The following is a 27,920-nucleotide window of genomic DNA, read 5'->3' as shown; positions in this document are numbered from 1 at the left end:
TTGGCGATATATAATTGTTATTTGAGTACTGTATAGTAGTAATATGTGGCATCCATACGGTAGTACTATGTCAGCTTTATATATGGTCACTCTATGTCGGTGTTATATAGGCAGCACAGTGTTATGTTGGCGGTATATAATTATTTGAGTACTGTATGGTAGTATTATGCGGCATCCATACGGTAGTACTATGTCAGCTTTATATATGGTCACTCTATGTCGGTGTTATATAGGCAGCACAGTGTTATGTTGGCGGTATATAATTGTTATTTGAGTACTGTATAGTAGTAATATGTGGCATCCATACGGTAGTGGTATGTGAGCTTTGTATATGGTCACTCTATGTCGGTGTTATATAGGCAGCACAGTGTTATGTTGGCGGTATATAATTGTTATTTGAGTACTGTATGGTAGTATTATGTGGCATCCATACGGTAGTGGTATGTGAGCTTTGTATATGGTCACTCTATGTCGGTGTTATATAGGCAGCACAGTGTTATGTTGGCGGTATATAATTGTTATTTGAGTACTGTATGGTAGTATTATAATAATAATAATAATAATAATAATAATTTTATTCATTTATATAGCGCTATTAATTCCATAGCACTTTACATACATTGGCAACACTGTCCCCACTGGGGCTCACAATCTAGAGTCCCTATCTGTATGTCTTTGGAATGTGGGAGGAAACCGGAGTACCCGGAGGAAACCCACGCAAACACGGGGAGAACATACAAACTCCTTGCAGATGGTGTCCTTGGTGGGATTTGAACCCAGGACCCCAGCGCTGCAAGACTGCAGTGCTAGCCACTGAGCCACCGTGCCGCCCAGTATTATGCGGCATCCATACGGTAGTGGTATGTGAGCTTTATATATGGTCACTCTATGTCGGTGTTATATAGGCAGCACAGTGTTATGTTGGCGGTATATAATTGTTATTTGAGTACTGTATAGTAGTAATATGTGGCATCCATACGGTAGTAGTATGTCAGCTTTATATATGGTCACTCTATGTCGGTGTTATATAGGCAGCACAGTGTTATGTTGGCGGTATATAATTGTTATTTGAGTACTGTATAGTAGTAATATGTGGCATCCATACGGTAGTACTATGTCAGCTTTATATATGGTCACTCTATGTCGGTGTTATATAGGCAGCACAGTGTTATGTTGGCGGTATATAATTGTTATTTGAGTACTGTATAGTAGTAATATGTGGCATCCATACGGTAGTGGTATGTCAGCTTTATATATGGTCACTCTATGTCGGTGTTATATAGGCAGCACAGTGTTATGTTGGCGGTATATAATTGTTATTTGAGTACTGTATGGTAGTAATATGTGGCATCCATACGGTAGTACTATGTCAGCTTTATATATGGTCACTCTATGTCGGTGTTATATAGGCAGCACAGTGTTATGTTGGCGGTATATAATTGTTATTTGAGTACTGTATGGTAGTATTATGGGGCATCCATAAGGTAGTACTATGTCAGCTTTATATATGGTCACTCTATGTCGGTGTTATATAGGCAGCACAGTGTTATGTTGGCGGTATATAATTGTTATTTGAGTACTGTATGGTAGTATTATGCGGCATCCATACGGTAGTGGTATGTGAGCTTTGTATATGGTCACTCTATGTCGGTGTTATATAGGCAGCACAGTGTTATGTTGGCGGTATATAATTGTTATTTGAGTACTGTATGGTAGTATTATGGGGCATCCATACGGTAGTGGTATGTGAGCTTTGTATATGGTCACTCTATGTCGGTGTTATATAGGCAGCACAGTGTTATGTTGGCGGTATATAATTGTTATTTGAGTACTGTATGGTAGTATTATGCGGCATCCATACGGTAGTACTATGTCAGCTTTATATATGGTCACTCTATGTCGGTGTTATATAGGCAGCACAGTGTTATGTTGGCACTGTATAGTAGTAGTGTACTATGTGGACACTAAAGGACTTCATTATGTGGGCTTTGTATAATTGTTTTATGTGAATACTATGCAGTAGTACTATGTGGTTACTGTATGGCGGTATTATGCAGACTATGTATTACAGTGATTCGACAAAATATCGGATCGCACTCGGACCAATGTTATTCTATGGGGTCAGTGCGTAATTTGGTAAAACCGTATGGCACGCGTCCGATTTATACGGTCGTCTGAACGAACCATAATTGTTACACCAGGATGTTACGGGTTAACAGTAACTCCTTCAGCGCCGGTAGGGTTCGCCGTCTTCCGCCTCTGGAGCTCAGCAATGACTCCTCATTACAATTCCAGGGGTGGCCCCCGTCTGCTCCGCACACCCCGGCTTTATTTTGTCTCCCTGTCTCTCCATGTCAGCCTGGATTACTGCTGACTCCGAAATGGGGTAATACAGGATCGGGGTGGGGGGGCATGACGGGGTGCGGGCGTCTGGTGTCAGGCTGCCTGTATATGGATTATCACATACATACATGGGGAGAGAATGGATGCAGGTTTTATGTCATCTTGTGCTGTCTAGTGTCAAATCTGGGGTTTGGGAAAGCTGGGTACCAACTCATATAGGGGTTGTCACCCAACTTTCCTATAAGTTATATTCTGGGGTGAAGGTATACCCTTACCAACCAGATTTTTCTATAATATATTAATTAGCACCCAGCTTTCCCAGCCACCTGAATGGAATATAGACTTAGTTATTTATTAAAATAAAAGTGGAGGGTTATCACCCAACTTTCCTAGAAGTTATATTCTGGGGTGAAATTAGTCAATTACCAACCAGATTTTCCTATGAATCGTGTTTGTAGCAGCTATATTGGTTAGTACCCAGCTTTCCCAGGCACCTGAATGGTATATAGGCTTAGTTATTCATTGAAATGAAAGCGGGGGGAGGGGGTCACCCAACTTTCCTATAAGTTATATTCTGGGGTGAAGGTATTCCGTTACCAACCAGATTTTTCTATAATGTATTAATTAGTACCCAGCTTTCCCAGACACCTGAATGGCTCAGTTTTTCATTGAAATGGAAGCCGGGGTTGGTTGTCACCCAACTTTCCCAGAAGCTATATTCTGGGGTGAAATTAGTCCATTACCAACCAGATTTTCCTATCAATCATGTTTGCAGCAGCTATATTGGTTAGTACCCAGCTTTCCCAGACACCTGAATGGTATATAGACTTAGTTATCCATTGAAATGGGAGCAGGGGTGGAGGGTCACCCAACTTTCCTAGAAGTTATATTCTGGGGTGAAAGTATTCCCTTACCAACCAGATTTTTCTATAATAGATTAGTTAGTACCCAACTTTCCCAGACACCTGAATGGCATATAGACTTAGTTATTTATTAAAATGGAAGTGGGGGGTTATCACCCAACTTTCCTAGAGGTTATATTCTGGGGTGAAAATATTCCCTTACCAACCACATTTTTCAATGAATCAGGTTTGCAGAAGCTATGTTGGTTAGTATCCAGCTTTCCCAGACACCTGAATGGCATATAGACATAGTTATTCATTGAAACTGAAACAGAGGGTTGTCATTGTCACCCAACTTTCCTGGAAGTTATATTCCGTGGTGAAAGTATTCCCTTACCAACCAGATTTTCCTATGAATCAAGTTTGCAGCAGCTAAATTGGTTAGTACCCAGCTTTCCCAGACACCTGAATGGCTTAGTTATTCATTGAAATGGCAGTAGGGCGGGGCGGTTGTCATCCAACTTTCCTAAAAGTTGTATTCTGGGGTGAAAGTATTCCCTTACCAACCAGATTTTTCTATAATATATTGGTTAGTATCCAGCTTTCCCAGACACCTGAATGGCATATAGACTTAGTTATTGATTGTAATTAAAGCTGGGGGGCTGTTGTCACCCACTTTCCTGTAAGTTATTTTCTGTAGTGAAAGTATTCCCTTACCAACCAGATTTTCCTATGAATCAGGTTTGCAGCAGCTATGTTGGTTAGTACCCAGCTTTCCCAGACACCTGAATGGCATATATACTTAGTCATTCATTGAAATGGAAGCAGAGGATGAATAGTATTGTTACCTATCTAGAAACATTTGATAAAGCAGTTATATTGGGTGTCACACAACATTCCCAGACTCCTGAATGGCATAACTTTCTATGCATCTGTTCAAATGGAAGCAGAGGATGTATAGTGTGACAATCTAACCAATAATGGATCAGGACTATGACATAGAAGCCATGCTGGTTAGTACCCAACTTTCCTAAACTCCTGATAGGCATAAAGCTCTAATTATGCATTGAAGTCTAAGCTGTATATCTAGGTAGATTTGCTATAATGGATCAGAACAGTGATATATGTATCAACCAAGACGGTTAACACCCAGCTTTCCCAGGCTCCTGAATAGCATTTCTCGCTATAAAGCCATTACATGGAAATAGAGGGTATATACCATTACTACCCAGCTATACTGCTTTGTCATGATGAATAATGACTATGACATAGCTACAGTATATTGGTTAGTACACAGCTTTCCCAGGCTCCTGAATGGCATTTCCTCCTATATATCCATTAAATGGAAGTAGAGAGTATATAGCATTGCTACCCAGCTAGGGAACTTTGTCATGATGAATCATGACTATGACATAGCTATATTGGTTAGCACCCAGCTTTCCCAGGCTCCTGAATAGCATTTTTTGCTATATAGCCATTACATGGAAATAGAGGGTATATACCATTACTACCCAGCTATACTGCCTTGTCGTGATGAATCATGACTATGACAAAGCTATTTTGGTTAGTACACAGCTTTCCCAGGCTCCTGAATGGCAGTAGGGGGTATGTACCATTGCTACCCAGCTAGTCCGCTTTGTCATGATGAGTCAATAGTAGCTATATTGGTTAGTACCCAGCTTTCTCAGGCTCCTGAAGGGCATTTCTTCCTATATATCCATTAAATGGAAGTAGAGGGTATATACCATTGATACCCAGCTAGGCAGGTTTGTCATGATGAATCAATAGTAGCTATATTGGTTAGTACCCAGCTTTCTCAAGCTCCTGAATAGCATTTTCTCCTATATATTCATTAAATGGCAGTAAAGTAGAAAATATATACCATTGCTACCCAGCTAGGCAGCTGTCACGATGCATTATGACTATGACATACTAGCTATTTTGGCTAGTACCCAGCTTTCCCAGGCTCCTGAATGGCATTTTCTCCTATATATCTATTAAATGGAAGTAGACAATATATACCATTACTACCCAGCTAGGCAGCTTTGTCATGATGCATTATGACTATGACATAGTAGCTATTTTGGTTAGTACCCAGCTTTCCCAGGCTCCTGAATAGCATTTCTTCTTATATATCCATTAAATGGCAGTAGAGTAGACAATATATACCATTGCTCCCCAGCTAGGCAGCTGTCACGACGCATTGACTATGACATAGTAGCTATTTTCTTTACCTACCCAGCTTTCCCAGGCTCCTGAATGGCATATAGGCCTAATTGTTCATTGAGATGATAGCAGAGGATGTATAGTATCACTATCTATCTAGGCAGATCTGCCATTATTAATCAGGACTGTGATTTACTATAGTAGCTATATCGGTTGCCACCCAGCTTTTCCAGCAGCCTATCATCAGTTGAATTAACCCTGCTGCAAAAAGTAATGGTAGCCGAGCGTCAGATGAAAACAATTCACTATAAAGCTGACTCCATTCTTCCGTGATTTGCCATGCAGGAGCCTAATAAAGCTGAGTATTGCCCTTTTTGGGAGGCTTTAATACTTTCCACCCAGCTTTTCTATTGCTTATACACTAGTATTATAAGTTTTATTATATAACTGCGCTGACGTGAGCCCCCCACCCCCCTGTAATGTATATTTCGCTGTTCACAGGTTAGATCCATACATTCCCTCAGAGAGGTGCGGGCCAGACGTCGTGTGCGTCTTATGATCGGACCCGGGGGGGCGAGAAAGTTACAGCTTCCCCATATAAGGAAATCCTAAACCGCCAGTCTTTTTATGGAACGTCTCCTTCCTCTGCTCCTAGAGAGTCAGCGCGCTCCGTACAGTCTTCCTCAGGTCACAGTATCCAGATATCAAATACCTGCATGGCTAGAAAACCCTAAAGATGTCGTACGTCACCTTCAGACCCATAGTCGGGGCTCCCCTTTATTGTATGGGCACCCAATATCCATGCATTACACTAATGGCCCATTGACTTTAATGGGTGTCATATACAAAGGAAGGCATGAAGGGTCATTTGATCAGGAGGGAGGGGTCTTTGTATGATTAGCTCATAGTCAGGGGTCCCTGAACAAAGAGGAGGGCGTCCAAAGAAAGCCAATATATGTATAAAAGTCTTCAAAAGTTTTTCAGTTTTCCAAAGTTTTGTAAAGTTTTCCAGTCTTGCAACGTTTTCCCAAGTTTTGTAAAGTTTTCCCACGTTTTGTAAAGTTTTGCAACGTTTTCCAAGTTTTGTAAAGTTTTCCAGTTTTGTAAAGTTTTTCAGGTTTGTAAAGTTTTCCAAAGTTTTGTAGTTTTGTAAAGTTTTGTAAAGTTTTTCAGTTTTGAAAAGTTTTCCATAAGTCTTGTAAAGTTTTCCAAAGTTTTGTAAAATTTTCCCAATGTTTTGTAAAGTTTTCCAGGTTTGTAAAGTTTTTCCAAATTTTGTAAAGTTTTCCAAGTTTTGTAAAGTTTTCCCAAGTTTTGTAAAGATTTCCCAAAGTTTTGTAACGTTTTCCACGTTTGTAAAGTTTTCCAAAGTTTTGTAAAGTTTTCCAAAGTTTTGTAGTTTTCCAAGTTTGTAAAGTTTTCCAAAGTTTTGTAGTTTTATAAAGTTTTGTAAAGTTTTTCAGTTTTGTAAAGTTTTCCAAAGTCTTGCAAAGTTTCGTAAAGTTTTCCCAAAGTTTTCCAGTTTTGTAAAGTTTTCCAAATTTTTCCCAAGTTTTGTAAAGTTTTCCAAAGTCTTGCAAAGTTTCGTAAAGTTTTTCCAAAGTTTTCCAGTTTTGTAAAGTTTTCCAAATTTTTCCCAAGTTTTGTAAAGTTTTCCAAAGTTTTGTAAAGTTTTCCAGTCTTGCAAAGTTTTCCCAAGTTTTGTAAAGTTTTCCCACGTTTTGTAAAGTTTTGCAACGTTTTCCAAGTTTTGTAAAGTTTTCCAGTTTTGTAAAGTTTTCCAGTTTTGTAAAGTTTTTCAGGTTTGTAAAGTTTTTCAGGTTTGTAAAGTTTTCCAAAGTTTTGTAGTTTTGTAAAGTTTTGTAAAGTTTTTCAGTTTTGAAAAGTTTTCCATAAGTCTTGTAAAGTTTTCCAAAGTTTTGTAAAGTTTTGTAAAATTTTCCCAATGTTTTGTAAAGTTTTCCAAGTTTGTAAAGTTTTCCAAAGTTTTGTAAAGTTTTCCAAGTTTTGTAAAGTTTTCCCAAAGTTTTGTAACGTTTTCCACGTTTGTAAAGTTTTCCAAAGTTTTGTAACGTTTTCCACGTTTGTAAAGTTTTCCACAGTTTTGTAAAGTTTTCCAAGTTTTGTAAAGTTTTCCAAAGTTTTGTAGTTTTCCAAGTTTGTAAAGTTTTCCAAAGTTTTGTAGTTTTATAAAGTTTTGTAAAGTTTTCCAGTTTTGTAAAGTTTTCCAAATTTTTCCCAAGTTTTGTAAAGTTTTGCAAAGCTTTGTAAAGTTTTTGTCATGCTGTACAAAGGCTAGTAAGATGCAGTACAGCGTAATCCCCACTAGGTGGCAGCAGAGTAGTGAAGGAGAGACAAAGAAACACAGGAACAGAAAGGCAGCTGAAGTACAGCAGAGTAACTTCAGCAATGTTAACAGTCAAATCACCAGGGGGCAATAGAGTAGTCAAACAGTCAGGGTCTAGCCAGGAAAGTTGAGTCACTGCAAAGGGGGGATCAATATCAAAGTCAGAAAGCAGAACAGAGTCAGAAGCCAGGAGATAAGGTATGCAGAAGGAAAGACAAACAACAGGAGCGGTAAGTCAGGGACCGGGACAGGCAGCCAAACGGGGGAGGGTCAAAGTCAGGACACAGTAGCAGGGAGGCAGAACAGATCAGGAAACACTCACCAGAGCCAGTATACACGCTGCAAAACAGAAATATCACCGGTACTGAGGCATAGGAAGAGAGGCAATATATAGCATCCTGGGATCGAGAACGAGGCAAGGGAAGTTAACCCCTGACATGACCGGGCCAGAGCTGGGTGTAACCAGCAGCAGGGAAAAGCCGGCCTGGATCATGACAGTTTTCCAAAGTTTTGTAAAGTTTTACAGTTTTCCAAAGTTGTAAAGTTTTTCAAAAGTTTTGTAACATGTGCCCACACTTTTTTTTTCTGCTGAAAGTCTACTGCATGTAACTGTCCTTGTTATAGCGGGGGTATAACCCCCCACAGTCAGCTGTCATTCTATAATTAACTCATAGTCAAGGAACCCTAGCAGTGAAGAGAATGGTTTCTATTATATGTGAAATCCGGTGACAAAAAAAGCCCATTAACAATGTATGCGACAAGTTTACAAATTGTAAAACAAAACACTGTTAAAAGTTTTTAAAAAATTCAACAAGGACAAATGTATATTGATGTTATATTGGGAGGAATCTTACTAAAAAAAAAACCCCGTCATGGTCATTTGTTTCTGTGGTTTACTCATGGGCCCTGAAGAGAAGGATGTCCAAAAAGGTCAAATGCATTAAAGGTGTCAAAAAATATTAACAATGTATTAGATGGGGTTAAAAATTGTAATATATATGTATACTAGCTGTAGCACCCGGCGTTACCCGGGATAGTAACTCTGTCTGTCTCTCTGTCTGTCTCTGTCTCTTTCTGCCTGTCTGTCTCTGTGTTCCTGTCTCTGTCTGTCTGTGTGTCTGTCTCTTTCCATGTGTGTCTCTGTCTCTATCCATGTCTGTCTGTCTGTGTCTATCTCTCTGTATCAGTCTCTCTGTCTCTCTCTATCTCTGTCTGTGTCTGTTAGTCTGTTTCCCCATCTGTCTCGCTCTTTCCCTGTCTCTTTCTCTGTCTGTCTCTTTCCCTGTCTGTATCTGTCTGCCTCTGTCTCTTTGACGGTCTGTCTCTCTCTGTCTCTTTCCCTGTCTGCCTCTTACTCTGTGTCTTTGCCCGTCTGTCTCTTTCCCTGTCTGTCTCTGTCTCTTTCCCTTTCTGTCTGTCTCTGTCTCTTTCCCTGTCTGTCTCTTTCCCCGTCTGTCTCGTTCCCTGTCTGTCTCTTTCTGTCTGTCTCTATCCGTCTCTCCACCGACATTTATTACCTCACACATAAGCTTCTTATACTAACAATGTATTTTGTTCCTACAGCAACCACTCACAGCTGCTATTAATAACCTGTAGCTCACAGCTCCATTGACTTTAATGGAGGCAGGTTTTTTTTAAAAGAGAAACTGTAAAGCACAGGGTTAAATTTTCCCATCAAAACATAATGTATGATGTTCCCTGGGTCACATGGGGCGTCTGTGCAAAATTTTGTAATTGTAAAAGTAACGGTGCGGATTCCTTTAGCAGACACACACACACACATACATACATATACACACTCAGCTTTATATATTAGATATCTATGTTAAAAAAAGTTTTAATAATGTCTTTTCTTTTATGTACATAGATATTATAGAGGGGAGATGCCGTACTCAGCTGTGATCTTTAAGGAACTTAGTAGCAAGTGATCTATACCCCTGCAGGAGAAATTAAGGGTTACATAATTCTTAATGAAGTCAATGGATCGTTTATACATTGTAGGTACATGCTGGGTATCAGGCCAGGCACTAGTCACCCATGGTCCGGTGCCTAGGGCAGCAGGCTCCGTGGGGCGGCACTTTCTGGCAGGAAAAAAAAAATATATATTTTTTTTTACATCCTCTCCCCCTTTATTAGGCAATCCAATAAATCCGCTGTGTTTACGAAGGGGGAGGAGGCGTACCTTCATTTATTTGTATCCGCCAGAGCATACAGACGCTCAGAGCGGTGCAACACAAGGGTGACAACTGGGATGGTATAGAATGAAGGCTTGGCGATTAGGAAAAATCACCTGAGTCTGTACCCTAAGCTTCCTAACGTCCCTATTCGGGTCCTTTCCCTCCCCCCCCGTTGCCGTCATGTGCCTACACCATTGCTTGCCCTGAATTCACCCTGGCTAGTGAGAAGGCCCGCGAGAGCACTAGTCTCACCACTACAATAATACAACACCAGGTAAGGGAGGCAGACAGAAAGAAAAAGACACAAACAGAAAAACACTCCAAGTTTTTTCAACATGACCGCTGCAATAGTTACGACTCTCAGCTTCTTCCAGAGACTGGCTCCTTCCAAAGTGGTCAGCTTAAGAATGAGACTCTATCACCTACATCAGATGTTAAGAAACGCGACTTTTGATAGTGTGCCGCCCCCGTGCCAGCAGCCGGTCGCTGCTCGGGCCCAGACCTTCAGGGGTGGCTTGAGGGTCTCCAGACCCGGGGGTCTCGCGGACATGCCGAATAAAATGGGGGACGTAGATGTACGGGCTAGGCCGTAATAAGTTTGTGACGCCACCCATGGTGTGTGGTTACGGGGCACCCGGGGGAGATGTTGTGCAGCAAGATGTTAACCCCTCCGTGGGCAGTGATGGTGGCCCCGGGACCCGGTGGCTCTGGTGCAGGGGAGATGACGACCGCAGGGGGTGCTGGTGTACTCACTGTTAGTAAATACACACGAGTCTCTGGTAAACCAAGGTGATGGTGGCTGGTGCCACGGCCGGTTGCGTTCGGGATCCCCCACCCGGCTGGTGGTCTCTATCCTTTTCCTGCACTGTTGTGTAAAGGTGGACTTTCCCAGTATAAAACTCAGGAGTCCGCTCCTGGCTGGATGTGGCCTAAGGAGCCGTGCCCGCAGACGCTGGCCCGTGGGATCTATGGGCCTTGGCGGTGACCTCTGATCCCTAATCGGTGGGCTGTTGTCTTCTATGAGGGACTTTGGGTGGGACTGGACATCTAGTCCTGGCCTCAATCGGTTAATTAACCAGTTCCACTTGTTTCTGGATCCTGGCTTCAGGGTCCGAGTACCCCCCTTTGTGCTACGGTTTCCGGGTCGGTTCCCCGTGTCGGTACTGGCGGGCTCCAACCCTGGCCCAGTCCACCTTGGTTCCACCGAGCCATCTTCCCGTCTCCTGCTGACGGAGACCACCGTCTGCCTCCTAGCCAAGGCACTAGGGCTCCTATCCTGGCACCGCTCAACTTGGACTTGACCGCTGGAGCTACACCTAGCTCCAGCCCACGTTCCTCTCCAAACTGAACTCTAAGACAAACTGACTTATTTTCCCGCCCCCGGGCTGTCTGGACCCCTGGGTGGGCGTGTCCCAACCGCCTGGTCACGCCCACTGGTGTGTCTGTCTTTCCCAAAGGGGGGGTGACTAGGGTTTCAGGTTGTCTGTGTGTTTCCTAATGAGGGAAGGTGTAATGCAGGGGCCTATTTGTGACTACCTGGTTTTGCCAGGGCATCACAATAGCAAAGGGGAGTGGTCACAAAAGAGCTGCACCTGAGATTAAGGCTACAAAGTACAGGCAGATACGAAAGAGTCCTTAACCCCTACAGCACTGAAATGAAGTAGTAGATCTGCGAGCAATAAGGTGTTGTGACCTTCTGGTCACCAGAGGTCTCCCATGAGCGGGACACACGCATGACACCGGGTCAATGTTTTGTTTTGTAGCCACTCTGGCTAATAAATGAGGTTCCTGAGATAGGCCTGATCTCTAATTATAGGCCTGATCTCTAATTATGGCAGAAGTCTTAATTTTAGCTGCATTTACCCATGTGGTGGAGGAACTTCACTAACTGGAGCCATAGCACAAAGTGTTAAAGCGTTGTGAGGAGCAGCGGTTGTTGGTAGACGGGCCGAGGAACGATTCCCAGACGAGATTATAAGACGTTTAATGGTTCTTCTGCCCTTTAGGGCTGCCTGGCAGTCACCTCCGCTCCTCACATTCTCGGGAGGAGGTGTTAAGACACGCGGGTACTCCAGCCGGAGTAATTACTTCCAAATGAAACTCAAGTGCTGGTCTGGTCCTCACGTTGCGTTACTGTGATAACCCAACAGGCACCTATGCGTTAGCACATGCACCTGTGATGACTGCCACAAGGTGGCGCTAGACACTGCATGTATGCAGTAGATGGAGAGGTGGTCAGACAGGCCGAGATCATAAACCAGGAGGCCATGACAGTACACGGGGGGGCAGACAGAGATGAGGTCAGGATACAAGCCAAAGGTCAGTGTTCCAGGAGAGCACGTACAAAATACAGGGAGCAGGCGAGGACGTGGTCAGGAAGAAGTCAGAGGTCAGAAGCCGGGAAGTCGAAACATAAACAGGGGAGGACGGGCAGAGACGTGTAAACAGTCCGGAGACACCAAGATCTGAACACTGAGCACCACGGGAGCCAACAGCACAACTGTAACCAGGAAGTATGACTGGCGGCGTCCTGAGATAACACGCTCCCTAATGAAGCAGAACAATCACCGGGAACAAGAAGCATCTGCGAGATCACCGCCCAGGAACAGTGTGGAATGCAGTGCTGAAACAACCAGCAGAGCATTCATCCTGCAAAACGCTCTGCACCATAAGCAAATATATACTGGCTCTGCAGGAGAGCAGAACAGAACAATACAGAATGTTCTCCACATAAGGATCATGACACCACCTTTATTTACAACAAGTTGCTTGTCTGCTGTGCTGTATCACATTCTGTCTGCATACTCAGTACTGCTGTATCAAGGCTCCTTAGTACACACATCACCTGCCGCTCCAAGGTGCTGTCTGCACACTCATCTCTGCTATTCCAAGGTGCCTGCCCTAATTTTCTGCTCCATTAATCCTCGCTGTTGCACACTAATCTCTGCTATTCCAAGGTGCCTGCCCTAATTTTCTGCTCCATTAATCCTCGCTGTTGCACACTCATCTCTGCTATTCCAAGGTGCCGGCCCAATTTTTTTACTTGCCTCCAAGTCGGCTGTGCTGTATCACATTACTGTCTGCATACTCAGTTCTGCTGTATTATGGCACCTTAGCAAATACATTGCCCTGCCTCTCCAAGGTGCTGTCTGCACACTCATCTCTGCTATTCCAAGGTGCTGGGACGAATTTTCTGCTCCTCTAATCCTCGCTATTGCACTTGTCATTTGGCCGCCTATCCAACTCCACTGTATCAGCACCTGTAGTCCGTGCTGTTCATCCTGACCTATACCTTAGCACATCCACCTTTTTTTACAACAAGGTGCTTGTCTGCAAGTTGGCTGTGCTGTATCACATTACTGTCTGCATCCTCAATTCTCCTGTATCAAGGCGCCTTAGTTCACACATCGCCCTGTTGCTCCAAGGTGCTATCTGCACACTCATCTCTGCTATTCCAAGGTGCCGGCTCAAATTTTTTGCTTGTCTCCAAATCGGCTGTGCTGTATCACATTACTGTCTGCATACTTGGCACTGCTATATCAAGGCACTTTAGCATATACATCGCCCTGCTGCCCAAGGTGCTGTCTGCACACTCAACTATGCTATTCCAAGGTTCCGGCCCGAATTTTCTGCTCCACTAATCCTTGCTGTTGCACACTCAACTATGCTATTCCAAGGTGCCTGCCTGAATTTTTTGCTCTGCTAATCCTCGCTGTTGCACACTCAACTCTGCTATTCCAAGGTTCCGGCCCGAATTTTCTGCTCCACTAATCCTTGCTGTTGCACACTCAACTATGCTATTCCACGGTGCCTGCCTGAATTTTTTGCTCTGCTAATCCTCGCTGTTGCACACTAATCTCTGCTATTCCAACGTGCCTGTCCTAATTTTCTGCTCCATTAATCCTCGCTGTTGCACACTCAACTCTGCTATTCCAAGGTTCCGGCCCGAATTTTCTGCTCCACTAATCCTTGCTGTTGCACACTCAACTATGCTATTCCACGGTGCCTGCCTGAATTTTTTGCTCTGCTAATCCTCGCTGTTGCACACTAATCTCTGCTATTCCAACGTGCCTGTCCTAATTTTCTGCTCCATTAATCCTCGCTGTTGCACACTCAACTCTGCTATTCCAAGGTGCCTGTCCGAATTTTTTGCTCCACTAATCCTCACTGTTGCACACTCAACTATGCTACTCCAAGGTGCCTGCCCATATTTTGTGCTCCACTAATCCTCGCAGTTGCACGTGTCATTTTGCCTATCTAACTCCACTGCATCAGCGCCTCTGGTCCGTGCTGATCACCCTGACTTATGCATTAGCACATCCACCTCACCGAGTGAGCCACATTCCCTCAATGTATATACACAGCCTTGTAGCCCATTGTGGGTGGGTTCTAGCAGGATACCAATAAACATTGATAAAGCTCCTAAGCTCCCTCTAGTGGTGACTTCTGGTAGTCAATATTTTACCTGTCTCTGCAGAGGATTTGGAGCTATGTCTCAGAAACCTGCTTGCTGTTAGACATTTGGGGCTTGATCCAATTTCCTACATGATTACTACAATCTCACACAGTAATAGGGAAAACGCCTGGCTACGAAACCGCCGAGACCCACGTCTCACCTCCATCTGAGAAGAAGCATTCCTCTGCACCGTACGCAGCTCACACGTACACGCCATTCCGCGACCTCGGTGTTATTTACACTTTGCCCCTGGCACGCTTGCGTTTGGTGCTGAAGAGGTGTATCCGCTGAATCGCAGCCAGCACATAAAACCATTGCGGTGGATGAGTGCCCAGCTGCTCCCAGTCCTGGGTTAGTGATTGTCCCGATGGTTGACGGTAACAATCAAGCCCTCATTCCGAGACGGAGCAGACCCGCACTTGGCGTTACACGTGTCCAAATCCAATTAGTGTCTGAAAGACACCCAGAGCGTGGTTTGTTTCAGCGCGGACACGCTTAGACAGGGGCTCTGTGCTCGGCGTGGAAGATCTCACATACCGAAAATATGGAAATGCCAAGTTCTGATCGGATAATCAATCACGTGTAAATCCTGCCAGGTCATTCTCTCTCTTTAATTATGTGGATTTAACCCTTTCATAACATAAAAAAAAATTGAGCGTCTGCAAATTCTGTTTTATGTCGAGCGTATATGATGGGACGGTCTGACTATATATGAGGACGGCAGATGATGTCTGGACTCTTCCCCGCTCCCAGGTGTCATTGAAAATAAAGATCGGGCAACACACCTGATCCTTTAGTTTTCGGCTGCCATCCAAGGAATCTTTTGAGATGCAGTCACAACTTACGGATAGTATAGATGGAAAGCCGGGCACTGGTGACAGGAGAACACGTAGGATCACAAGGAGTAAACAGAGACACAGTCAGGTCACAATCCGAGGGTCAGAATACCAGGAGAACACGTAATAAGTTCAGGGAGAATACAGAGACGTGGTCAGGTAATGGTCCGAGGGTCAGAATACCAGGAGAGTACGTAATAGGTTCAGAGAGAAAACTGTGACATGGTCAGGTAACAGTCCGAGGGTCAGAATACCAGGAGAACATGTAACAGGCTCAGGGAGAAAACAGAGATGTGGTCAGGTAACAGTCCGAGGGTCAGAATACCAGGAGAACATGTAACAGGCTCAGGGAGCAAACAGAGACGTAGTCAGGTAACGGTCCGAGGATCAGAATACCAGGAGAACACATAATGGGTTCAGGGAAAAAACAGAGATATGGTCAGGTAACAGTCCGAGGGTCAGAATACCAGGAGAACACGTAATAGGTTCAGGGAGAAAACAGAGACGTAGTCAGGTAACAGTCCGAGGGTCAGAATACCAGGAAAACACGTAATAGGTACAGGAAGAAGACAGAGATGTAGTCAGGTAATGGTCCGAGGGTCAGAATACCAGGAGAGTACGTAATAGGTTCAGGGAGAAAACAGTGACGTGGTCAGGTAGCAGTCCGAGTTTCAGAATACCTGGAGAACACGTAATAGGTACAGGAAGAAGACAGAGATGTAGTCAGGTAATGGTCCGAGGGTCAGAATACCAGGAGAGTACATAATGGGTTCAGGGAGAAAACAGATCACGTGCCTAAGTCCTTACTAGCCGTAAACTCACCCTCTCTAGTGAAGGCCAGCAAGACGCTAGTCTCACTACTAAAACAAGACAACACGAGAAAGGTAAGACAAATGGGTGGGACACAACAAAAAACACTCCTTGGATTTTTTGTGGGAAACTTCGCAGCTGCAACAGAAACAACACCACAGCTATGCAGTGATGAGCTCCTTCACCATGGACAGTGTAGGAATGAGCTATAGCCGGCATATGAAAGAGTGAGGAATGGATATTTGTAGCAGAAGGGAGTGGCTGCAGCTGAGGTTATAGCTACCGGTTAGATCACTGCAGGATAGAAAATAACCTTAACCCCTTCAGTACCTAATGGAATGAAATATGCGCCAATTCAGGGTAAATGACTAGTGGGCACTAAAGCGATTCATGCCTTCCATAGAGTAGGGCAAGAGGAGCATCGTATAGATACACCAGTCCAATGTGGGTGTCCTCCTCAATTCTTGCCCCTGGTGGATATTCCAGTAGTGTCCAATGTGGGTGTCCTCCTCAATTCTTGCCCCTGGTGGATATTCCAGTAGTGTCCAATGTGGGTGTCCTCCTCAATTCTTGCTCCTGGTGGATACTCCAGTAGTGTCCAATGTGGGTGTCTTCCTCAATTCTTGCTCCTGGTGGATACTCCAGTAGTGTCCAATGTGGGTGTCCTCCTCAATTCTTGCCCCTGGTGGATACTCCAGTAGTGTCCAATGTGGGTGTCCTCCTCAATTCTTGCCCCTCGTGGATACTCCAGTAGTGTCCAATGTGGGTGTCCTCCTCAATTCTTGCCCCTGGTGGATATTCCAGTAGTGTCCAATGTGGGTGTCCTCCTCAATTCTTGCACCTGGTGGATACTCCAGTAGTGTCCAATGTGGGTGTCCTCCTCAATTCTTGCCCCTGGTGGATACTTCAGTAGTGTCCAATGTGGGTGTCCTCCTCAATTCTTGCTCCTGATGGAAATTCCAGTAGTATCCAATGTGGGTGTCCTCCTCAATTCTTGCCCCTGGTGGATATTCCAGTAGTGTCCAATGTGGGTTTCCTCCTCAATTATTGCCCCTGGTGGATACTCCAGTAGTGTCCAATGTGGGTGTCCTCCTCAATTCTTGCCCCTGGTGGATACTTCAGTAGTGTCCAATGTGGGTGTCCTTCTCAATTCTTGCTCCTGGTGGAAATTCCAGTAGTGTCCAATGTGGGTGTCCTCCTCAATTCTTGCCCCTGGTGGATATTCCAGTAGTATCCAATGTGGGTGTCCTCCTCAATTCTTGCCCCTGGTGGATACTCCAGTAGTGTCCAATGTGGGTGTCCTCCTCAATTCTTGCCCCTCGTGGATATTCCAGTAGTGTCCAATGTGGGTGTCCTCAATTCTTGCCCCTGGTGGATATTCCAGTAGCGTCCAATGTGGGTGTCCTCCTCAATTCTTGCCCCTGGTGGATACTCCAGTAGTGTCCAATGTGGGTGTCCTCCTCAATTCTTGCCCCTGGTGGATACTCCAGTAGTGTCCAATGTGGGTGTCCTCCTCAATTCTTGCTCTTGGTGGATATTCCAGTAGTGTCCAATGTGGGTGTCCTCCTCAATTCTTGCTCCTGGTGGAAATTCCAGTAGAGATGGGATTTGGACCTTGACGTAAGAATTCAGTGAAGCCGAATGTATGATAAATATTACATGTCTCACCTTCTCATACATTCCTAGTAATTAGCATTAGCAGCGAAATGCTTTGACCTTTGACAAAAATAATCCCGCCACGTGTAATCTGTAATTAAAACCATTGAGTAATTGCCGCCATTTGACTTGATTATAGGTCTGAGGGAACCAGATGGGCCGGCCGCGGTCACAGATCAGAAGATCCCGAGCCACGGACTCTTTCAGGCTTCTGCCAATTAATATTTATGAGTGGACCTCAAAGCTCGTAATAAACGAGAGTCTAATCAGCGACGATTACTGGAGCTTTATTTCTTCACATTTCCTGGAGAAATGAGCAATATGCAAACTGTCAGGGCGACGAGCTGCCATTAATTACCGCGAGGAGATAAACGAGAGGCGGGCGGCGGGCTTCATTACCGTTACAATAGCGTCATTTCTGCTGTCAGCTTTAACCAAAGACGAAGGAGATTTGTCATAAAAAATTGTCTAAAAAAACCCTCTTCTGTGCTTTATACGTCTTCAGGAATTTGAGTTTTGCTTCTTGCCTCTAAGGACTATAATAAAACTTAAAATAAAATCCTTAAAGGCTTAAAAGCTATACCCCTGATTCACAAAACGTAGGACAAGAACTTTATAAAAGTCCATGAAGTCCACCAATGTCCATGGAGATGGACATGTGGAGTTTAGATGACAATATGGACTGTAATCCATGAAGACCAGGAAATGATCCATGTAGGCCACCTATAATCCATGAAGACCAGCAAATGATCCATGTAGGCCACCTATAATCCATGAAGACCAGGAAATTATCCAAGTAGGCCACCTATAATCCATGAAGACTAGGAAATGATCCATGTAGGCCACCTATAATCCATGAAGACCAGGAAATGATCCATGTAGGCCACCTATAATCCATGAAGATAAGGAAATGATCCATGTAGGCCACCTATAATCTATGAAGACCAGGAAATGATCCATGTAGGCTACCTATAATCCATAAAGACAAGGAAATGATCCATGTAGGCCACCTATAATCCATGAAGACCAGGAAATTATCCATGTAGGCCACCTATAATCCATGAAGACCAGCATGACCCTTAGCATGACCACGGACCATGATGCACAGGCTATCCACATGTCTTCTTAACTGAACTTGATGGCCTCCTTTATGTTATTGTTACTGGTGGACAAACACAGAAGACATGTTCTCCGATTGTCTGGTGTATTGGGCTACAGTTTTGCTTTGTGCCACTAAGGACTATAAAAAAAACTTAAAGGCTTAAAAGCTACACCCTTGATGCCCAAGATGTAGGACTAGAATTTTATAAAAGTCCATAAAGTCCACCGATGTCCATGGAGATGGACATGTGGAGTTTAGATGACAATATGGACTATAATCAATGAAGATAAAGAAAAGATCCATGTAGGCCACTTATAATGAATGAAGATAAGGAAATGATATATGTAGGCCACCTATAATCCATGAAGACCAGGAAATGATCCATGTAGGCTACCTATAATCCATGAAGACAAGGAAATGATCCATGTAGGCCACCTATAATCCATGAAGACCAGGAAATGATCCATGTAGGACACCTATAATCCATGAAGACGAGGAAATGATCCATGTAGGCTACCTATAATCCATGAAGACAAGGAAATGATCCATGTAGGCCACCTATAATCCATGAAGACCAGGAAATGATCCATATAGGCCACCTATAATCCATGAAGACCAGGAAATGATCCATGTAGGCTACCTATAATCCATGAAGACAAGGAAATGATCCATGTAGGCTACCTATAATCCATGAAGACCAGTAAATGATCCATGTAGGCCACCCTTAGCATAACCACGGACCATGATGCACAGGCTATCCACATGTCTTCTGAACTGAACTTGATGGCCTCCTTTATGTTATTGTTACTGGTGGACAAACACAGAAGACATGTTCGATTGTCTAGTGTATTGGGCTACAGTTTTGCTTTGTGCCACTAAGGACTATAAAAAAACTTAAAGGCTTAAAAGCTACACCCTTGATGCCCAAGATGTAGGACTAGAATTTTATAAAAGTCCATAAAGTCCACCGATGTCCATGGAGATGGACATGTGGAGTTTAGATGACAATATGGACTATAATCAATGAAGATAAAGAAAAGATCCATGTAGGCCACTTATAATGAATGAAGATAAGGAAATGATATATGTAGGCCACCTATAATCCATGAAGACCAGGAAATGATCCATGTAGGCTACCTATAATCCATGAAGACAAGGAAATGATCCATGTAGGCCACCTATAATCCATGAAGACCAGGAAATGATCCATGTAGGACACCTATAATCCATGAAGACCAGGAAATGATCCATGTAGGCTACCTATAATCCATGAAGACAAGGAAATGATCCATGTAGGCCACCTATAATCCATGAAGACCAGGAAATGATCCATGTAGGCCACCTATAATCCATGAAGACCAGGAAATGATCCATGTAGGCTACCTATAATCCATGAAGACAAGGAAATGATCCATGTAGGCTACCTATAATCCATGAAGACCAGTAAATGATCCATGTAGGCCACCCTTAGCATAACCACGGACCATGATGCACAGGCTATCCACATGTCTTCTGAACTGAACTTGATGGCCTCCTTTATGTTATTGTTACTGGTGGACAAACACAGAAGACATGTTCTCCGATTGTCTAGTGTATTGGGCTACAGTTTTGCTTTGTGCCACTAAGGACTATAAAAAAACTTAAAGGCTTAAAAGCTACACCCTTGATGCCCAAGATGTAGGACTAGAATTTTATAAAAGTCCATAAAGTCCACCGATGTCCATGGAGATGGACATGTGGAGTTTAGATGACAATATGGACTATAATCCATGAAGATAAAGAAAAGATCCATGTCGGCCACTTATAATGAATGAAGACCAGGAAATTATCCATGTAGGCCACCTATAATCCATGAAGACAAGGAAATGATCCATGTAGGCCACCTATAATTCATGAAGACCAGGAATTGATCCATGTAGACCACCTATAATCCATGAAGACCAGGAAATGATCCATGTAGGCCACCTATAATTCATGAAGACCAGGAATTGATCCATGTAGACCACCTATAATCCATGAAGACCTAGAAATGATCCATGTAGACCACCTATAATCTATGAAGACCAGGAAATGATCCATGTGGGCCACCTATAATCCATGAAGACCAGGAAATGATCCATGTAGGCCACCTATAATCCATGAAGACAAGGAAATGATCCATGTAGGCCACCTATAATCCATGAAGACCAGGAAATGATCCATGTAGGCCACCTATAATCCATGAAGACAAGGAAATGATCCATGTAGGCCACCTATAATCCATGAAGACAAGGAAATGATCCATGTAGGCCACCTATAATCCATGAAGACCAGTAAATGATCCATGTAGGCCACCCTTAGCATGACCACGGACCATGATGCACAGGCTATCCACATGTCTTCTGAACTGAACTTGATGGCCTCCTTTATGTTATTGTTACTGGTGGACAAACACAGAAGACATGTTCTCCGATTGTCTGGTGTATTGGGCTACAGTTTTGCTTTGTGCCACTAAGGACTATACAAAAAACTTAAAGGCTTAAAAGCTACACCCTTGATGCCCAAGATGTAGGACTAGAATTTTATAAAAGTCCATAAAGTCCACCGATGTCCATGGAGATGGACATGTGGAGTTTAGATGACAATATGGACTATAATCAATGAAGATAAAGAAAAGATCCATGTAGGCCACTTATAAGGAATGAAGACAAGGAAATGATCCATGTAGGCCACCTATAATTCATGAAGACCACAAAATGAGCCATGTAGGCCACCTATAATTCATGAAGACCAGGAATTGATCCATGTAGACCACCTATAATCCATGAAGACCAGGAAATGATCCATGTAGGCCACCTATAATTCATGAAGACCAGGAATTGATCCATGTAGGCCACCTATAATTCATGAAGACCAGGAATTGATCCATGTAGACCACCTATAATCCATGAAGACCTTGAAATGATCCATGTAGACCACCTATAATCCATGAACACCTAGAAATGATCCATGTAGACCACCTTTAATCCATGAAGACCAAGAAATGATCCATGTAGACCACCTATAATCCATGAAGACCAGGCAATGATCCATGTAGGCCACCCGTAGCATGACCACGGACCATGATGCAAAGACTTTCCACATATCTCCTGACCCAAAACGTGATTGCCTTATAAATGTTATTGTCCTCTGGTGGACAAACACACAAGACATGTTTAGGTTACGCAGTCTTGGCTGGAAATTTTAAAAAATATCAACTTTTTTTATTTGCTCTTTTTGGATTCACGTAGATATTTTCGATGTGGAGTTGCCTTTTACATTTTCAGCTTGTCCCCAAATAACACACATCATAACGAGTCGTGGCTAAGTTTGTGACCCCCGTAAGTGCACACCGAATCCTGCAGAGACCTGGATACTAATTTTTTGGCAGAAAACATAAAGCTTTGATCTATGACATTTAACACAGAAGCAGCGCACTCGCCCAGGAGGGAGCTGCCGAAACTCACCCTGCAGAAGAATGCTTCCAAGAAATTCTGCTGAACAGGGTATATAAGTCCCTTACTTCATAATCACATGTCTGTAACGACGTCTAATCCTCATAACTGCTAGAATTCACAACTATGAAAATATTAAGATTGTGCAGATAAATCGTAATACCCTGTTGCAAAAGTCAACACACCCCTCTTAAAACTCTCCCAGGGAAGGGAAATGTCATGAAATCTTCATAGGGTTTATGCAGGGAACATCCTAACCCCCCCCATTGCCATTTAGACCCGTCCTATCTCTCTTAAAATGACATGGAGGAGTGCCAGACGTAGCAAAATACAGTATTTCACGCAGAAAAGTTGCGCTTAAAGGGTTACTTCCATCTTCAGATATGGGTGTTGTTGGACACTTATTAAAATTTGAAGATATTAACACTTTTCTTTTGTTTACAGCTCGTTGCCTTGGAGACCGACCACCACTTCTGTCTAGCTTGTACGCAGTGCTCTGAAGCTGGCCAGGATTAGGAGGCAACATTGCACTGCAACCTGGCCAGCTTCAAAACAGAGCTTACAATATCAAAAGAAGAGAGCTTGTAAGCACTGTGCATGTCCTGCTGTGTAATATCAGTGGTCGGTGTCCAAGGCAACAAGCTGTAAACAAAGGAAAAGTAATAATATCTCAGGAATGGCAGAACACTGTAACCTGATATATAAAGCTGTGTGTGTGTGTGTATATATGTGTGTATATATATATATATATATATATATGTATATCTATATATATATATATATATATATGTATGTGTGTGTGCGCATCCGCTAAAGGAATCCGCACCGTCGCATGTACAATCACAAAATTTTGCACAGACGCTCCATATGACTCAGGGAACGTCATAGACTATGTTTTGATGGGAAAATTTAACCCCGTGCTTTACAGATATTTGCCAAAACTGCGTACATCAATGGAGCTGGGAGCTACAGGTCATTAATAGGAGCTGTGATTGGTTGCTATAGGCAACAGAGGACATTGTTAGTATAAGAAGCTTATGTGTGAGGTAATATGAAGTCAGTGGAGAGACGGATACAGACAGAAAGAGACAGAAAGACAGAGAAAGAGACAGACAGGGAAAGAGACAGACAGACAGCGAGGGAGACACAGACAGACAGCGAGGGAGACACAGACAGACAGCGAGGGAGACACAGACACAGAGGGAGACACAGACAGAGAGGGAGACACAGACAGACAGAGAGGGAGACACAGACAGAGAGGGAGACACAGACACAGAGGGAGACACAGACAGACAGCGAGGGAGACACAGACAGACAGCGAGGGAGACACAGACACAGAGGGAGACACAGACAGAGAGGGAGACACAGACAGACAGAGAGGGAGACACAGACAGACAGAGAGGGAGACACAGACACAGAGGGAGACACAGACACAGAGGGAGACACAGACAGAGAGGGAGACACAGACAGAGAGGGAGACACAGACAGAGAGGGAGACACAGACAGACAGCGAGGGAGACACAGACAGACAGCGAGGGAGACACAGACAGACAGCGAGGGAGACACAGACAGACAGCGAGGGAGACACAGACAGACAGCGAGGGAGACACAGACAGACAGAGAGGGAGACACAGACAGACAGCGAGGGAGACACAGACAGACAGCGAGGGAGACACAGACAGACAGAGAGGGAGACACAGACAGACAGAGAGGGAGACACAGACAGACAGAGAGGGAGACACAGACAGACAGAGAGGGAGACACAGACAGACAGCGAGGGAGACACAGACAGACAGAGAGGGAGACACAGACAGACAGCGAGGGAGACACAGACAGACAGCGAGGGAGACACAGACAGACAGAGAGGGAGACACAGACAGACAGAGAGGGAGACACAGACAGACAGAGAGGGAGACACAGACAGACAGAGAGGGAGACACAGACAGACAGCGAGGGAGACACAGACAGACAGCGAGGGAGACACAGACAGACAGCGAGGGAGACACATACAGACAGCGAGGGAGACACAGACAGACAGCGAGGGAGACACAGACAGACAGCGAGGGAGACACAGACAGACAGCGAGGGAGACACAGACAGACAGCGAGGGAGACACAGACAGACAGAGAGGGAGACACAGACAGAGAGGGAGACACAGACAGACAGCGAGGGAGACACATACAGACAGCGAGGGAGACAGACAGACAGAGAGGGAGACACAGACAGACAGAGAGGGAGACACAGACAGACAGAGAGGGAGACACAGACAGACAGAGAGGGAGACACAGACAGACAGAGAGGGAGACACAGACAGACAGAGAGGGAGACACAGACAGAGAGGGAGACACAGACAGAGAGGGAGACACAGACAGAGAGGGAGACACAGACAGAGAGGGAGACACAGACAGACAGGGAGACACAGACAGTCAGGGAGACACAGACAGACAGGGAGACACAGACAGACAGGGAGACACAGACAGAGAGGGAGACACAGACAGACAGGGAGACACAGACAGACAGGGAGACACAGACAGAGAGGGAGACACAGACAGACAGAGAGGGAGACACAGACAGACAGAGAGGGAGACACAGACAGACAGAGAGGGAGACACAGACAGAGAGGGAGACACAGTCAGAGAAGGAGACACAGACAGAGAGGGAGACACAGACAGAGAGGGAGACACAGACAGAGAGGGAGACACAGACAGAGAGGGAGACACAGACAGAGAGGGAGACACAGACAGACAGAGAGGGAGACACAGACAGACAGAGAGGGAGACACAGACAGACAGAGAGGGAGACACAGACAGATAGAGAGGGAGACACAGACAGACAGAGAGGGAGACACAGACAGACAGAGAGGGAGACACAGACAGACAGCGAGGGAGACACAGACAGACAGAGAGGGAGACACAGACAGAGAGGGAGACACAGACAGACAGCGAGGGAGACACAGACAGACAGAGAGGGAGACACAGACAGACAGAGAGGGTGACACAGACAGACAGAGAGGGAGACACAGACAGACAGAGAGGGAGACACAGACAGACAGAGAGGGAGACACAGACAGACAGCGAGGGAGACACAGACAGCGAGGGAGACACAGACAGACAGCGAGGGAGACACAGACAGACAGAGAGGGAGACACAGACAGAGAGGGAGACACAGACAGACAGCGAGGGAGACACAGACAGACAGCGAGGGAGACACAGACAGAGAGGGAGACACAGACAGACAGAGAGGGAGACACAGACAGAGAGGGAGACACAGACAGAGAGGGAGACACAGACAGAGAGGGAGACACAGACAGACAGGGAGACACAGACAGACAGAGAGGGAGACACAGACAGACAGAGAGGGAGACACAGACAGACAGAGAGGGAGACACAGACAGACAGAGAGGGAGACACAGACAGACAGAGAGGGAGACACAGACAGACAGAGAGGGAGACACAGACAGACAGAGAAGGAGACACAGACAGAGAAGGAGACACAGACAGAGAAGGAGACACAGACAGAGAAGGAGACACAGACAGAGAAGGAGACACAGACAGAGAAGGAGACAGACAGAGAGGGAGACACAGATAGAGAGGGAGACACAGACAGAGAGGGAGACACAGACAGAGAAGGAGACACAGACAGAGAAGGAGACACAGACAGAGAGGGAGACACAGACAGAGAGGGAGACAGACAGAGAGGGAGACACAGACAGACAGGGAGACACAGACAGAGAGGGAGACACAGACAGACAGAGAGGGAGACACAGACAGACAGAGAGGGAGACACAGACAGACAGAGAGGGAGACACAGACAGACAGAGAGGGAGACACAGACAGAGAGGGAGACACAGACAGACAGAGAGGGAGACACAGACAGACAGAGAGGGAGACAGACAGAGAGGGAGACACAGACAGACAGGGAGACACAGACAGACAGAGAAGGAGACACAGACAGACAGAGAGGGAGACACAGACAGACAGAGAGGGAGACACAGACAGACAGAGAGGGAGACACAGACAGACAGAGAGGGAGACACAGATGTCGCGGGCGGAGAGGAGGGTGTCAGCACACTACGCTCACCCCTTCTGCTCGGGTCCGGTGGCTGCTGCTCAGTGGTGGCTCGAGCGGTGGGCCGGATCCCGGGGGTTCTCGAGCGGCACTCCTCGCCCGTGAGTGAAAAGGGGGGTTTTGTGGTTGGGTGTGGGAATAGTTTATTGTCCGTGATGCCACCCACGGTTGTGGTGATTTCACCACCGCTGCTCAATATGGGGGTCCCGGGGATGGTGATGCGGAGCAGCCAGGTGTTACGTTGCCCCTCCGTGGGTAGGGGTTGGTGATCCCGGGGCCCGGTGATGGTGAGGGCGGTGCAGGGCCTGGTGGGCGCAGGGACGCGGGGGCAGCGCTGTGCCTTGCGGCACTGTGGTACTCACTCAGCCTGAGACGTTGACACAGTTTTACGGTAAACCACACGGCTGGATAGACGGTCCCACGGACGGCTGCACTTGCTCTCCCAGTAGGTGACGGTGATGTCCCTCTTCCTTGCACCTTTGTTTCTGTGTTGGTAGCGATGGATTCCCACCGGTAACCCGCTCCCCGGCTTCAAGCTGGGCCGGAGGAGCTCTACTCTTTGCCCGCAGGCGCTGGCCCTGAGAGACTGGTGCCCTGGCGGTGGCGGTGTCTCTCCTACTCTGGTTGGGCTGTTGCCTTCAATCGGGACTTGGTTGTTGGGGGATCTACGTCCCCTTCACTGACGGATTTGGCAAATTATGGCGACTCCTAGCCTTGCCGGGGTCCGAGAGTCCCCTGCCCTGGTGCTGACTGTCCTTCGGAACACTGCTCCAGACCGCCGGGCCACCACCAGTCCGCGGTCCTTCCAGGAACTTCCACGCGGTCCCCCTCCAGACGATCACCGCCGTTGCTGACCTTGCTGACCTGTCCTGCACACAGCTGGACGACTTCAGGCTTTCTTTCTGTCACCACTCTTGCTTTCCTCCTTTACCACTTTACTTCTTTCTACTTTCACTACTTGTTTACTCCTCCACTTAGCTCCTCACTCTTGCTCCTCCCTGAGCTATCTTTACTTGAGCCCTGCCTGGGCTAATCTGCCTGGTTTCTCCCGCCTCCAGAGCTGTGTCCTCCTCGGTGGGCGGAGCCAACCGCCTGGCCCACCCCCTGGTGTGAATCATCAGCTTCTGGAGGAAGGGAACAAGGATTTTTGGTTAGCTTTGGTGTTCCTAACTGGGATGTAGGGTGTGGTGGTGTGTGACCTGTGTCCCCTGGCTTGCCCAGGGCGACACACAGACAGAGAGGGAGACACAGACAGAGAGGGAGACACAGACAGAGAGGGAGACACAGACAGAGAGGGAGACACAGACAGAGAGGGAGACACAGACAGAGAGGGAGACAGACACAGACAGAGAGGGAGACACAGACAGAGAGGGAGACACAGACAGAGAGGGAGACACAGACAGAGAGGGAGACACAGACAGAGAAGGAGACACAGACAGAGAAGGAGACACAGACAGAGAAGGAGACACAGACAGAGAGGGAGACACAGACAGACAGATAGACACAGACAGACAGATAGACACAGACAGAGAGGGAGACACAGACAGAGAGGGAGACAGAGACAGAGAAGGAGACACAGACAGAGAAGGAGACACAGACAGAGAGGGAGACACAGACAGAGAGGGAGACACAGACAGAGAGGGA

The 27,920-nt window shown here is 45.6% G+C and overlaps 1 protein-coding gene across 1 annotated transcript in view; it reads right to left on the bottom strand.

Moving 5' to 3' along the window:
- The window catches only part of SLC2A6 (solute carrier family 2 member 6), a 191,242-nt gene extending 176,676 nt beyond the window's left edge, over positions 1-14,566 (bottom strand). Inside the window, exon 1 of the mRNA XM_075324670.1 lies at positions 14,492-14,566. Coding sequence (XP_075180785.1) covers positions 14,492-14,511 — 20 coding nt within the window. The 5' untranslated portion in view covers positions 14,512-14,566. The remainder of the gene's footprint in view (positions 1-14,491) is intronic.
- Between the last annotated feature and the right edge of the window lie 13,354 nt (positions 14,567-27,920).

Source organism: Anomaloglossus baeobatrachus, chromosome 9 (assembly GCF_048569485.1).
Source record: "Anomaloglossus baeobatrachus isolate aAnoBae1 chromosome 9, aAnoBae1.hap1, whole genome shotgun sequence".
NCBI classification, from domain to species: domain Eukaryota; kingdom Metazoa; phylum Chordata; class Amphibia; order Anura; family Aromobatidae; genus Anomaloglossus; species Anomaloglossus baeobatrachus.
This window is presented reverse-complemented; position numbering and strand designations above follow the sequence as displayed.